This window comes from Anomalospiza imberbis, chromosome 2 (genome assembly GCF_031753505.1).
Source record: "Anomalospiza imberbis isolate Cuckoo-Finch-1a 21T00152 chromosome 2, ASM3175350v1, whole genome shotgun sequence".
Lineage (NCBI taxonomy): Eukaryota > Metazoa > Chordata > Aves > Passeriformes > Viduidae > Anomalospiza > Anomalospiza imberbis.
This window is the reverse complement of record NC_089682.1, coordinates 71,008,156-71,023,098: the sequence shown is the minus strand read 5'-3', so window position 1 is coordinate 71,023,098 and position 14,943 is coordinate 71,008,156. Positions and strand designations below refer to the sequence as shown.

Here is a 14,943-nt window from a genome sequence, read left to right as displayed (position 1 = left end):
ATTGATAATTATTTTCCAGGACTCTCTCCTGCCTTTTGCTCCAGATTGTACCAGAAGTTAATCAGCCTCCATGCCTTGTTCATGTGTACTTGTACTTTCCTCAATAGCTCAAGATCTTCTCTCTAAAGCAAGCTCACACAGTCCAGTGATTTATGAGGAAATTGGAAATGGACCTTAGGAAGTGATCTATCATATGTGGGCTGGATGCTTACTTACATTGACTTTGCATAAATAACTTGATTAGATACCTCAGATAATTTGTTTCTAAAATGTCAAAACCTATGGCAAGCAAATGTGGCAGGACTGTGAAATTCATTGCTTATGATTTTAATGTGGGCTTAATTCACCATAACTGAGGTTAGTCTACACAATATTCTCACGAGCATGTGAGAAATTGCAGGAGGCACCATATGCTTTTTAAATGCTCTTCTGCTCTCTTGATACTGGATTTTGAAGGAGACTGGCCTGGCGTAACTGTGGGCCTGCCTCTAATGGCAGAAGGAAGCACAATGGTGCAAAAGCAGTAACTTCAGTATCTGGGCTGGGAAGGGAAAGTCTACAAACATTTAATTTGGCTGCTAGGATAGTGGAGCCACAAGGAATTAATGGGCTCTTCTTCTCACAGTGGAATAGTCTTAACACAGCTAAGAGGATGAAAGAGAGTATCATTCCAGAATTTGGGATTGCATTAAAGGCAGTTCACGGCTTACAGTGTGCAGGTGCTATTTGCAGTTCAAGCACTTGGACTTTTAAAGCTTTTTAAAGTGGTGCTTTAAGAGTAAGTTTGTGGATATTGTGGGGTTTATGGGGTTTTTCTGTTTGTTTTTTTTTTTTCCCCTTCTTTCTCTAAGAGTGTGGCTCAGGCCAGCACTGACTTGCAGGCTTTGCAAAAACTACACAGCTGCTAGCCTGAGGATTGGGTCCAGAAGCTATGTGATAACAAATTACTCAGAGTGCTTTTGTTCTGGATCCTGTTCTTAAAGCAAAACAATTCTTACTGAGTGTAAAGGAAGTTTAGTTCTGGTAGATCTGTTTGTAAACTGATAAGGATAAAATCCAACCCTGGGGCCAGTTCAACTACTGTTGAATCAGGGTGCTGCCATATTAGGTGGAGCAACAATATTCTTAAAATTAGCAGTGACCTTTATCCCCACAGTCCAAATATCTAAGTTCTGTAATGAAGCAATGAATTATTTCTTTCTTGAGTTTTATGTCATTGTGATAATTTTCTTGCATACCAGAGCCTTTACAGGCCAGGTGTGTGAAGTGTCTTTGAAGGTGTAGCCTTGAACAGAATGAGTTTTCAACGGTGAGTCACGCTGTCAATATTCCCTCTGTCTAGTGATGCCATTTGTCTATATGCTGGATCTCAAAAAAGGAGGGTTGTCTTTTGAATTAAGATTTGTAGGTCATTTTCTTCCCTAAGCTAGAAAGTATTCTTGATCAACATTGAACAGGTGGCAAGTGGGGGTCCTGGGGTTCAGCAAGTGGAAAGCTTGCACAAAAGCCCTGACTTTTAAAATCCATGTATTGACAATGCCTGCAAATCTGTAACCCCTTTCTCTAGCTTTGCTCCTGCCTTCGCCTTGTTGCCTCTATCTGCATGGGACTTAGGCCTTCATTGTGGCTCTCAGCACATCATATTCCCAAGTTGAAATGTAGAATTTTTAAAGCCTTTTTAATTCTTTCGGTTTGGACTTACACACTTTTACATTAGCCTTGTGAATGCAGCATATCTGGGAACAGTTTGTTCAGTTTTCTTATCTATATGGGTTGTGGGTAAACTAATTTTAAGACCCATTGTTGTAAAACTTAGTTGTAGGATCCTGGCAGTTGTTTTTCCTCTGCTTTTTATTTAGACCAGGGTTTTCAGTATGCAATGCCAAGTTGTTAATCTTTAATTATTCTATGGTAAACCCAAAGAAGCATTGCACTAAAGATTGTGAGATTATGTTTCACTGAACACACACACACAGAGTTATCTCTCCACCTGTAAAAACTTCACTAAAGAATTCTTGCAGCCCAGGGTGCTTAACAGTATTTTCCTTGATTAAAATGAGTAAGCAGTTGAAGTATTTGGGACCTAGACCTTAAAAAAAAAAAAAATCATGATTGTCCTGTTCAGTAGTAGATGTTGCAAAGACGACACAAAATGCAGGAGCATACAGGTGTAGTGCACTCAAAAACAAAACTACAAGTGCTTTGTAAAAGCAAGAACACAAATTCCATTTTCTGTAGTTTCTTTAATATGTATGTCTATTTTCACACTAAAAATATATTAGAACTAATGTTAAAAACCATAATGTGAAAGGATATTTTGGAAAAACCAGAACTTGCAACATTTAGCTCTTTGAGAACAAAAATTTTTTCTTACTTGGGGTCAGCAAATAGTAGAAAGAACAATAGTAATCTCTTAGTAATCCAGTGCATGCATATAAGAAGCTGCAATGGTTACTGTCCTACAAAAATGTAAGAACAGTTAATTTTTCACCCTTGAGATAGATCAGCTCATACCTTAACCCTCTATCACTATGCATGGTGGTATCTTTCTTAAAGGCAGTGATGAATCAAAAGAGCAAGGAAGGGATATAGAAGTTGATAGTTCAGATGACACCTGGTATTTTTTTGCTAGCCTTATGTTCACACTGCTCACTATAGTCATTTTATCTTCTCCATAATTATGTTTTCCTTCTGCAAAATGTAAGTGATGTCACTGCTCAGACACACTTAGCAGTCCAGAGGCAAATAGACTTTTAAGGGTATTTTATCAGAGTGTTTTGGGGTTTTTTTCTTCCCTAAAGTCTGAGCTTAACTGTGCACCTTGCAGAAGATGGCAAAGTTGTTCTCCCTTCAGGAGGGCAGACTGGTACCAATTACCAAACTGGAGAGATACTTGTCAATGCAAGGAGATGAATGTGGAACTTGATGAGAGGTGGATGTTGTTTCTGTTCTGAGACACCTTGTGGCTCTTCTACTTACCACCCTTAAGCCTTTTCACACATAACAATGATCATTGAGCAAAGAAATACTCACTTTTGGAATATCTTTGTACATCTGTATCGGCAAAACCGTAGGAATTGCTTTCCTTCCTAGCCTGATATTTATCTCCTGTCTGGAAATATAAATCTTCTCTGCTTCATACTGTTCCCCCACCCCAAAATCATAAGTGTGTATCTTGGTTAATGTCAGTGTTTTCCATATGAAGATACTCAATATGGTTATCGAATACCACACTGAAATAAATCCATGTCTAACTTCCATCTTCAAAAACCAAATACTTTTTCATATCTGAGATGTTTAGGTAAACTAAAATAGTAAAAGTCTGATTGGGAAAAAAACCTTTCATCATTCTGCAAGTAGATTAAATATTTCTAGAGATAATATAGGAGCTATCTTTTCTAGCTATTTTAATTTCTCTGTATGTGGGCTATACTTATTATCACAAGTAATAACTTACTTCACTTATGCTATCAATCAAAAAATTTATACATCTCAATTAAAAGAATTGTTTATAAACTGTACCTCTGAGGGAATGTGTTATCATCTGGGAGATGTCACATCTTTAGTGGTGATGGGATTCCTCTATTTTTTCTGACTTTGACACTTGGCAAAATTCTATTTTTAATCAGCCTTTGACGCTTTCCTCCAGTTTCATTTCAGTCCTAGAAGTACAAATGTAGAACAAGGATGGAGATGGCAACACTGATATTTTTTGGAGAGTAGTGATATTTACCGTATTTATACAGTATTTATTGTAAATACTATATATATATTTAAATTTATGTTTATTTCTATAAAGCTTACTGAGATATCTAAAATATATCAAAAATATGATACACTTCTTCATGATAAGAATAAATTGTATTGAATTCTTTAACAAGTAAATACATTTTTGCAAGGAAACAAAGCAGCAAGAGTATCCCCTTTACTTTAGGAATGAGAACAGGGTAAACAGAAAAACTCAGGTCCAAGTGTTTATGTTTGAGTATGTATAAGTGAATCTTTGTTTTGCTTTTTCATAAAGGCTTAAAGTAATGTCCTGTTTGCTGAACTTGTTATATAATTTTCCTTTTCAGTTCTAAAGATGTAACCCCTGTGTTAAACAAGCCAGAGGAAAGACCAGTGAGGCCAGCAGTCTCATCAGTAAGGGTATGACTGGTACTGAATATGGTGGAAGTTATTATTTGCTTCAGTGGTAAACATAAGTAAAGCTCTGATGAGGAAAGATAATAATTTGTAAAAAAAATGAGGTTTTTTTTTGTTTTTGTTTTGGAGGGAGATAATGAAAGGCACTAAAGATTCAGCACTAAAGTGCTGCTACACCTATAATTGGTGGCTGTTTCTACCTAACATTATTTCCAATCTGTTCAACTACTGAAAGCGACTGGCCTGCTCTGTTCTAATATCACAGAATTAGAGATAAAATTATTTAACTTGCAATTTTCAAGTGTCTTTAAAGGGTGGCTTGTCTCTGTTGTTGGTGAGTTCAGAAGAACAAGATGAGGTTATCACTGGCACTTCTGATAATTTCCTGTTCGTATGTTCGTATTGTTTAGGTTTTTTGTTATGTATCCAATTTAAGAGGTATGCCTTCAGACTCCTTACTGATGGTTAGTGGGGAAGAGAAAATCACTGCACTTGTCTATTTTGTGATGTAAGAATTTGACTGCAACAGTAATGTTTGTTTCTTTTTTAGCAAAGGAGAAATCCATTTAATTCCATTGGATCAGATGATAACTTGAACAGTGTGGAGTCAGAAGACAGACCAGTCATTGTACCTCAGCTATCAAAGAAGGGTAAATGTATTTATTTAGCAGATGACTGTGAATTTCCTGTAGGCTTATATGGAAATTATTTTTACTTTCATTACTTCTTTCTGTAAAAGATCAAAACCTATTTTGTCTTTAACTACTGGGAATTCTCAACTAACTTATTTCAAACCTCATGTAAAGCATGTGAATATACTCAGGAAATGGCTATTGACATGAGTAAATGGCTTTTGCTTCCTTCCTTTTACGCATAGTTTTAGTCAGTACTAAGCACTCCATCTGGAAGGGCTGCTTGTCTTGAATTGACAAGAGGACAGTGAAATTTCCTTGAATTTGGCATAGCTGTCATTATGACCTTCCAATCGTTGCTGCTAATTAGCTTGACAGAAGCATCCTACCTCTCTTTGGTCCATACTTTTCTCCTTTGTTTCCTTAGTCCTGTTTATTATCCTCCCTTTCCAGCAGTATTTTCTGCAAGCATGTTGATGAGTGATTGTATGTCACAATACGGGTATTTGAAGTTGTAATTTAGAATCATATGTGGCTATTACTCTCCTGTCTCTGTTGTGAAGCATGCTAACAGAAAAAGGAAAGATTTGCATAGTAGGAATAGAAAACCCTTCATCTCTCTGCCAGGAGATTATTTCTGCATTTGCCTTGTTCCATATGACTGTGGAAATAGCCACTTTCCATTTTTGTAGGTTGCTGTTTACATTTGACACTGAAGAGGTGTATGTGTATTCAAAAGCTGCCCTTCCCTGCAAACTTTGTCCCTTGCAGGAATAATGGTGATAAAAAACTTGGTGTGCTCTATTTGATATCATCAAATAGTTAATGTTTCTAAAATAAGAAATAACTGCAAGCTTTTAATTTGCCAAAAATTTCTATTACATAAAAATGAAATCAGCACCTATGTAAAATTACTGACTGTGTTTTTGCTGCAGTTGTTTTTAATAAACGAGTATAATCACTGCATTTTAAATCTGCAGTCATATCTTTCTGTTTATACTGGCAAATGTCACATAAACTCATGAGCTCTTCTATGTCTTACAGAAACTTGGTCACTCTCAGAAGACAACCCACCTAAATCAAACTTACAAAATAACGAAACAGATAAACCTGAGAAGCCTTCTGTAGAATTTACTGATGAATCACAGAAGGAACCAGTTAAGCGTCCTGTCCCAAAAGCTAGGAAACTAATTCACAAAGCAGCAGATTCTGTATCACAGGGAGAAGACCTTCCTTCCAAACCAGCCAAGCAGACCGAGAGGATTAATGGCATTGCTACCCCACCCAGGGGCATTCTGAAGCGCAGCTCAAGCTCTAGTTCCACTGACTCAGAAGTTCGGGTCAGTCAGGCATTAGATGTTCAGAAAAAGAATGGTCTTGCTACTGCAACCATTTTTGAAGGAGAAGGTGAGACGAATTCTCTTATGGAAGAAGCAGAAAACTCCGCACAAAATTCACTGGAAAAACTGAAACAAGTGAGATTTTCATCTAGCTCAGGTAAAGGAAAACCTCTGCAAAGCCCACAGCTACACCATGGTAAAGAAAAAGGAGAGCAGGATATCTTAAGACCTGACGAAAAAAAGAACAGTGGAAATTATGCTGTTCAGTCAGATTCATTTGGGGATAAGCAAATTCCTGCTGCAAAACCTTTGGGGACCTATTCATCAACTTTAAAAATGAAAACAATAGGTGGTTTACAAGAAGACACATCTGCATCCAGCCCTTGTGACAGTAACAGATCAGTCTTCCCAGTTAGTGAAATCTTCCAGACAAATACAGTTACTCCCAAGAAACTTGAAACTCCACAGAAGACCTCCAACAATATCCTGTCAAACAGCAATAATGAACGGAGTGTTGATGAGACACATATGAAAAAAACCAGCCAAATCTTGAGCCATGAATCACAGTCACACAAAAACTTTACCGGTAAGAGTCTAATAGAAGTAAAGAATGGAATGAGATAGGATATAACACATATTCATTAATGTGGATCACTTGTAGCTAAGAATTAACAACTTGGAAACAGAAGGAGTAGGAATGTGCTACTGCAGGAATTGCTACTGCAGAATTAAATAATCAATATTTTTATATACTTTTATGATCTCCTATTGGTCATCTTATCAGAGCAAGTATAGCCACCTCTATTGTGGATGGTATTTTAGTGTAGTGCTGTCAGTTGTCCTTGGGAGTAATTCAGATGTGACTTAGGGATTTGCTTATGGGACTAAACACAAATATGCTGGATTGTCATCCTCTGTGTGTGTGTCACACCCAGCCTCCCTTCAGGAGAGGCATTTCCTTCTAGAATGGGTTTAACTCATCTTCTTGGCTTGTACCCTGAAAAGCATTGATTCCAGTAGAATGTCTCAGAGCAGGAATTTTCTTCACTCTATTGCCCATGGTATGGTTCTTTCCAAAATCATGAGGACAGAGAACTCTTTTCTTCACTAATGGTTTAAAAAATTGAGAATTTTCTAGGTAGACCAAACATTTTTAGTCATGTGTCTGATTCATAACTCTGATAAGTTTGTTTACATTGTAGATGGACATCAACTTTCTGCTGAAACAGAAGCATGTGAGGTGTTCAATACCAATTCTACAAGTCTTCAACAAGGTAAGCCTGATCTTGTTGAGGAGAGAGATGCTAAAACCATTTTCAAGCCTGGCAAGCATGCTGATGAACTCATGAAAGTGGATGATGAATCTGTGTCAAAAGTTTTAGACTGGTTTAAAAGAAGTTCTAGTACTGAAGATGAGGAAGATATATCAACAAAGTCCCAAGGCAGGGAGCCCAGAGAAGAAGTGGACGTGTCAATTAGAACAGCAATTCTTCCTACAGAGCACAGTGGGCCTGGCATGCATGGAAAAACAGAAGATACAGAAGAGAGACTATTTGGAAAGATTAAACAACAGCGCAGAATTTCATCTACATCCTTTACTTCAGAAAACACACAGCTGATAAAGGAGAGGGTGAAGCCTAAGACAGGGGAAGCAAATGAGAAGCAAAATGATAAATTGCTAACAGAATTTGATTGTACAAGAGTTGAAGAAAAAGAACATGGTCGAGAAATCAAACAACAAAATAAAAAATCAAATCTCTTGGAACATCAAGGGCACAAACAACCAGCTCAGAAATGTGAATTGGAGAAGGCAATACAAGAAAAAAGAAGAATAAGGGAGATCAGAGCATTCTGGGAAAGGGATAAAACTATCCCCAGTCATGGAGAGAAAGAAGTTAGTATCAATGCTGATGCATCCGGTGGCCGTGCATTTACAGGTCTTGGAGAAAGTGACCAACTAAAACGATCTGCAGTGTATCTACCTAAGGCATTGCATGATCAGAGCAAGAATACATTAAGAAGTCCTGAACTAAGTTGTGCAAGCCAGGCTTCAAGAAACAAAAGTTACCATTCTTTTGAATCAGGACCAGGCCATGCATTTGGAAAGCCAGAAGGGACACTTCAATCTGATGAACTCCCAAAAGCCACTAACTTGTATTCCAGAGCTGGTGTCACTTCAGCTTCCTCAAAAAGCAAAGACAAAGATGAGAAGGAAACTCTTAAAGGGAAAGTTGCTGCTTCTTCCCAAGAGAAACCCAGCTTCCAGGTTTTGTCTTTAAAAGAGAAGATGAATGAAAAGTCTAAGAATCAAATTGTAGATCCTTCACACTTCCAGAGTCTGAGAAACTTCTGGGATACTGGAGTTAAATTCCAGAGTAGCATTGACAGGGAAGATGATTCTTTGCCAAATAATACTAGATCAATAACCTATGAAAGAAAATCAAAGGAAGATAAAAAAGGCAGAGATAATGTGAGCGAGCAAGGGTTAATTCAACAACAAACCCAAACATCTGAGAGAGATAAACCACAGAAACTAGATTCTGAGGTATGCAAAAAGTCTCTAGGATCTCCTATCCTAAAAGGTCTGAATGTGACATACACAAAAAATACAGACTGTCTCCAGTTGGACAGACAACCAGTTATCTCAAAATCACAGGAAAAGATGGATCTTCCAGAGCAAGAAGTTAGAGAATGTACAGAAGAAAGCATCGTTTCATCAAAAGATCATCATATATCCTTGCAGCTCCAGTCTCCTGGTGATAAAGATACTTTAAAGGAGGCTGTAGTAGGTGATAAACTATATTTACCTATAGAAAAAGGGGAAAACAGGACTACTCCTTTGGATAAAGAGGAAGTTGCAGAGACTGTGGATAAAGTTGTTCTACCTAAAGGTGAGCTTGATATATTTAAATCATGTCTAAAGAAGCTAGAAAAGGAAGCCTCTGAGATGTCATGTAGCTCAAACCTAAAAGAAAACACTTTAAAAGGGACACATTTTCAGTCAAATCAATGCAAGGTCTTTGAGAGAACAGGGGACAACAGTCATGATATTTCTCCTGTTGATCAAGGAGAAGAAATAGGCAAAAGTACAGGACAAGTGAATGTGTCATTAACAGATAGGCACGAGAACAGAAAAAGTCTCAGAGAACTGTTTAGGGAATTTGAACCTTTGTATCTACAATATCAGGCAGAAGACAAGGATGATACTCTTGAGGGCTCTCAGAGGCCTCAAGCTGGTTTGGAGAACCTTCTCAAAGAAACCTTTGTATCTCAATCTTCTGAATACAGAAGGGTGGGGATAAAAACATATGATAACTCAAATAGTATGTCACAAACTAGCTGCAGTGTACAATCAGCACACCAAGAAGCTACTGGTCAGCCTGAAAAGGTCCATGAGCCCATAGAGGAGTCTGTAGCTGGATCCAAGGTGAATGGCTTGAGTTCTGCTCTAGAGAAATCGCTGAAGGAGGCTTCTGAAACACCACCTCCTAAACCCAAACGTGCTGACAGCACACCATGGGGGATTGCTAAGGAGCAAGTTACAAGGACAATGTATGAACATGGTGGAGAAGTGCCACAGGAAATCAGTGAGACTGTAGAAAGGTCTGTTGCCCCATCCAAGGCCAGTGGCTTGAGTTCTGCTTTAGAGAGGCTGCTGAAGGAGGACCCTGAAACATGCCCTCCTAAACCCAAATGTGCTGACAGCACAGCACAGAGAGCTGCTGAGGTGCAAGATAAAGACATGACTTATGAGCATGGTGAAGAGATGCTGCAGGAAATCAGTGAGATTATAGAAAGATCTATTGCCCCATCCAAGGCCAGTGGCTTGAGTTCTGCTTTAGAAAGGCTGCTGAAGGAGGACCCTGAAACATCCCCTCCTAAACCAAAATGTGCTGACATCACAGTACAGAGATTTCTGGAGGCAGAAGCTAAAAGCACAACATGTAAGCATGGTGGAGAGGTACCTCAGGAAATCAATGAGAATACAGAAAAGTCTGTTGCCCCATCCAAGGCCAGCGGCTTGAGTTCTGCTTTAGAGAGGATGCTGAAGGAGGCCTCTGAAACACTCTCTCCTAAGCCCAAATGTGCTGACAGCACAGTATGGGGGACTGCTGAGGTGAAAGGTATGAGCACAGCCTATGAGCATGACAGAGAGCTGCTGCAGGGGGTTGGTGAGACCACAGAAAGATCTGCACTGTCCAGCACTGAATATAGAGGGTCTGATGTTAATTTTCAGAATCCGCCCAAAGAGGTCTCTGAAACACCACCTTCTGTGCTGGAAAATATGGATAAGAAAATTAATGATAAAATACAGACTGGTGTAAATATACATGTTCCACATCAACGAGACAGAGATCACCCTCAAGAAATACAAGAAACAATAGAAAAAACTTCTGTTTCAAATATCGCAAAATTTGGTGAATTCAATCGCTCTTTAGAGAAACTTCTTCAAGAAGCATCTGCAGTTTCATGCCCAATCTCCAAAGATTTATATCAGCAAGTAGAATTTGAGGATCATACATTTCCCTCAGTAAAAGAGACTCTATTCATGACAAGGTCACAGCCATACAACACCCTACGTAGCTATGATACACAAATTAAGATAGTTCTCAAAGAGGGAGCTCCAGAAAAATATGTTAAAGCCTCAGTTAATGATCTTGCAGTAAGTGAAATTGAAACTTCTGGTCTTAAAAGAGATGGAACTATTAATAAAATAGGAGAGAGAAGCACGGTTCCAGTTGATCTTCATCCCTTGGAAGGCAAGAGCAATATGGTTGCAGTCAAACCATTTGAGATAAATGCAAAAGGGATGGATGAAAGCACATTCTTGGAGGCTTCTGAACAGAATTCAGAATTTCAAGCACTTGTGAATTTCAGAAGAACAAGTACACCACTTAAAGATGAGAGCAACTCCCCCCAGCCAGAAGAAGCTCAGTTCTGCCTAATGTCTCAGCATGAGGATAACAATGAAGAGGAAGGCAACAACTTAAATTTGGGATCCAAGTTTTCAGATGAAAACTCTGATTCCCACTCTGGAACAAGAAATTCAGCTTGTGAGCTATCTGATTTCTAAAATTCATGGTGCTGAGTTAAACATGGCTACAATATTTTTTTTTTGTATCCAGCTTGAAATATGTTAATGAAAAGTCAGTTTGGTACTTTCTTAATTGAGAAATTTGGATATTGGCTTGGGAGGGGTGGGAAGAGCTAATTAAGTTTTTTGATTGGAAAATGTTTAACAGACATTTGGATAAGCCTTCTTTGGTAAGGATAGTTCAGCAGCGTGAATCAATATAGTCTGTGATTTATACTTTTCTTATCCCATGTGACATTGCCTTCAAATTAATAAATTTGTAACACTCAATCCAGTAATCCCTTCAAATATACAGGATTAAAAGAGGAAAAAAATATCAGTGGCTCACTGGGTTCATTCTTTAGTTTGACTGGCTAGTCTCCAAAGATAAATGCTTATCAGTGGACTATCTGGATATAAGGATAATACCAATAATCTATGCTATTTCATTTAGCATTGCTTACTGTTGCACTAAAAAATGGCCATATCAATGAAGAGGTACTTTAACTAGGATTCATATTATTTGGTTGAATGGCAGTTCTAATCAATGTATAGTGTATGATAGTCATCAAAGACCTTAAGGTAGAGGAGATAATTTAACCTTTTTAGTCTCATACTGAGAAACTGGGAATATTTTCTTCTGGAGAATCTGAGAAATATATGAAGTTCCCAGGGCCTGCCAATTTACATCCGAGCCTGTTTGGAAAGTGGGTTTCCAAAGAGAGCCAGTGAAAATTCAAGATAAGTGAGGAAAAATCAAATGCAATTTGGTTTCACCCATAATTACAGGCAGCTACGCTGGGATTGGTTGATGGAGGGGGAGGAAAGTGAGATAGGGAGGAAGGAAAGTCTGAAAGAGTTCTGAAGGAACTAGGTCTGTCTTGATTCTACTTTTGGAGGCAATTGCATAACTTCAGGATTCCAAATACATCAACAGCTTGTTTTTTTGTGAGGTTTGTTGGTTTGTTTGTTTATTGGGTTTTTTTGGGGGTGTGTGTGGGGAATTGGTGTTCAGCTTTTTGTGGTTTTGGTCACTTGGTTTTATTTGGTTTTGTTTTTGTTGGGGTTTTTTGCTTATTATTAATTGAAACAAAATTGCTTTCACCGTGGAAAGACTATAACAGAAAAATTTGCACAAAGGGAAAAAAAACAAAAATTTTATTTTGTGCTGATTATTGAGAAGATTGTTTACAAAATGGCTACAATCTGAGTTTATCCTGTATACATGGATATCCTCTATCGTATAGGATATAATATCCTATAATCAATGGAGTACAATAATTGCCCCAAATTCTGTTATTAGTCAATAAAGATAGACCTATACCTACACAGGGCAAATCACTTGTCTGTCAAATTACTTGTCAGACTTGTCTGTCTCTGCTGATGACTGAGGGTGTTTAGAGAGAACAAATGGACACTTAAAATTAGATGTTTATTTTATTTTGGATTTATCTTGTATTTTCATTTAATGTTCACTGTCTTTGCTAACTGTCAAAATAGGTTCTCATGAGAAACCTGTGGTTGGTTCTTCATTGACTTGCTTAAAGTGGCCTGCCTGTGTGTGCAGTGTTCATGTGTTTTGTCTCGTAACAGGTTCTGAAGAAGAATTAAACCCTGTTTTGATGGCTTTGAAAAGGAGTGCTGATAGGAAAAAGCCTTCCAAAAGTCTAGAGGACATTCCATCAGCCACCTCAAGTGAGCACAAAGCTTGTGTGTGTCTCCCATGACCTCCAGTTTGGTTTAAATGTGTTCGTGCTGGTCTTCCATACAGCCCTGCCAAGTTGTGGCTTTGTTTTTGTTTCTCAATAAGCTATATGGAGGTTGTACTTGGGAACCAGATTCTTTTCCCATATGGTTTAATTTTCAGTTCCTGGTGTTAATTTTGGAACAAGACTGGTCTGTGAAGCAGACATCTTCCAGGAGTGCACTGTGTTGATCAATGATTAACTGTTTCCTGGATAGTTTTTCAATTGCAAAAGTACTGGCAGTTACCCAAACCAGTAATGAGCAGCTACTGTCGCTGCCTCCTGGTTGCTGGCTTGGGCCGAAGAAGTAGACAATGAAAGCATGAAAAACTCAGTTTAGTAATGGTTCACCTGTGTATTCTAGCACTAAATATATCAAGCTCACTTTAAGAGAATACAGTGAGATTAATATTATACTTAAAATGGATTCCCACCTTCCCTTAATAGCCTCCTTGAATTCCTTGTTTTTTTAAAATTATTATTCCTGTCTCACTTGACCCTGCCCCTGAGTGTTTTCATGCTTATCTCATGTCTAATGGGGAAGACACAGACTGAACTTACATTTGTGGACTGAAGCATGGAGACGTAGATTTTTGAAAGATTTTGGCAAGTTGTTCTTCTAATACTACTTATGCTACTGCTTGCTTCTAACTAGTTTCTAAGTTTTAGGTGTGCACTAACATTTTTGCAACAACATGCTGATAGAAATTATGTCACCATGAGACCCCTACTTGGATGTAGGCTTTGAGGTAAAATGTCAAGTAAAAGCCTCTTCAATTTAACCCTTCTCATGGCTCTGCTGGTTTGTCTGTGGTTTTGGTCCTCATTACTCTTAATTTTGTGATAATCACTGCCATCCATTTTATACTGAATAACAAAGTTTCTAACTGTGTTATTTTTCCTCAACAGATAAAGAAAAAATAAATAAACCAAAGGAAGAATTAGTTCTTAGTGCTGAAGATGGTAAATATAATTTGTGTCTGCATGGGAGTTTGTTGCTATTTTAATGGCCTCTGTTTGCTAGTGAAGGGTTTGTGTTTTTTTTTAACAAAGAATTATATTGTGTTTTTGGATTTGGTTAACCTCAGCACGGCTGGAAAGCTTTTGTAGAATTCTGTTGTAGTGTTTAATCTTAAGGAATGTATTTATGTCCTCCTGTATCTGTAGAAACTGTGCCACTTATCAGTGTATTCTTTTGGCCTTCAGTCATTCAGTTCAGCCTATGAGTTACTGAAATCATAGAGAGCTTTGAACACAAGCTCAGCTGAAAGAAATTTGCCTCAGTAAATATTAAATTTGTCTGTTTATCTGTTACACTGTAAAATGCAAGATGACTTTTGCTAGTGCAAGACACCCTTCAGAATACTTCAGCTGGAAAGCAACCTCTCTTAATATCTCTGCCTTAGTCCTATAAAGTAGCATTATTCTAAGCAATAGATGAACTTCCAGATCAGCTATCATCAGTCCATTAGTGCATTACAGATGCCTTACAGTTAAATTTTTCTAGATACCTTTAGAAATTCCAAATCTAGGAAAAATAAAAAAAGCAAACCTGCTCCAAGAATGTGTCAAAATCAACAGAATTGAAACCATCAAATAATATTGGATATAGTGGAATATAGCACATAGTTCTTTATTTACTGTATTGGACTACAGTTTTAAAAGAACTGTTGTGTGCAGTTGTACTTTTAATTTCATGGTTTAGATGCTTCAGAGCATTGTGCATGCCAGTGGCCCATAGTAGCAATAGGATAATCAAAGCATATTAGAATACCTACAACACCCAATAAAGTAACAGGACTTAAGCACCATCCTGCACTCTGCTTTCAAGTGGACACCCCTACTGAAAGCCTGTTTGGCATTCAGTGTGAATGTGTAGAGACTAACCTGAAAAGAGCAGGGGGAATTTGAGTTTTGTTTGTTAAGATTGAAGTTATGAAAAAATGACACAGAGCCAAATGAATGGCTGTACAGGCAGACTACGGCAAGTTCTCTTGAAAGGACTG

At 37.9% G+C, this 14,943-nt stretch overlaps 1 protein-coding gene across 19 annotated transcripts in view; it reads left to right on the top strand.

Moving 5' to 3' along the window:
• Window positions 1–14,943, top strand: part of SYTL2 (synaptotagmin like 2) — a 55,577-nt gene that overhangs the window by 29,790 nt on the left and 10,844 nt on the right. For 5 of the 19 annotated variants that reach the window (XM_068181574.1, XM_068181576.1, XM_068181579.1 and 2 more), the window contains 6 exons: window positions 4,077–4,149; window positions 4,697–4,796; window positions 5,823–6,704; window positions 7,321–11,172; window positions 12,786–12,902; window positions 13,847–13,900. In XM_068181574.1, the coding sequence (XP_068037675.1) occupies window positions 4,077–4,149; window positions 4,697–4,796; window positions 5,823–6,704; window positions 7,321–11,172; window positions 12,786–12,902; window positions 13,847–13,900 (5,078 nt within the window). The remainder of the gene's footprint in view (window positions 1–4,076; window positions 4,150–4,696; window positions 4,797–5,822; window positions 6,705–7,320; window positions 11,173–12,785; window positions 12,903–13,846; window positions 13,901–14,943) is intronic. The other 14 variants (XM_068181592.1, XM_068181580.1, XM_068181578.1 and 11 more) reach the window with 11 other exon arrangements.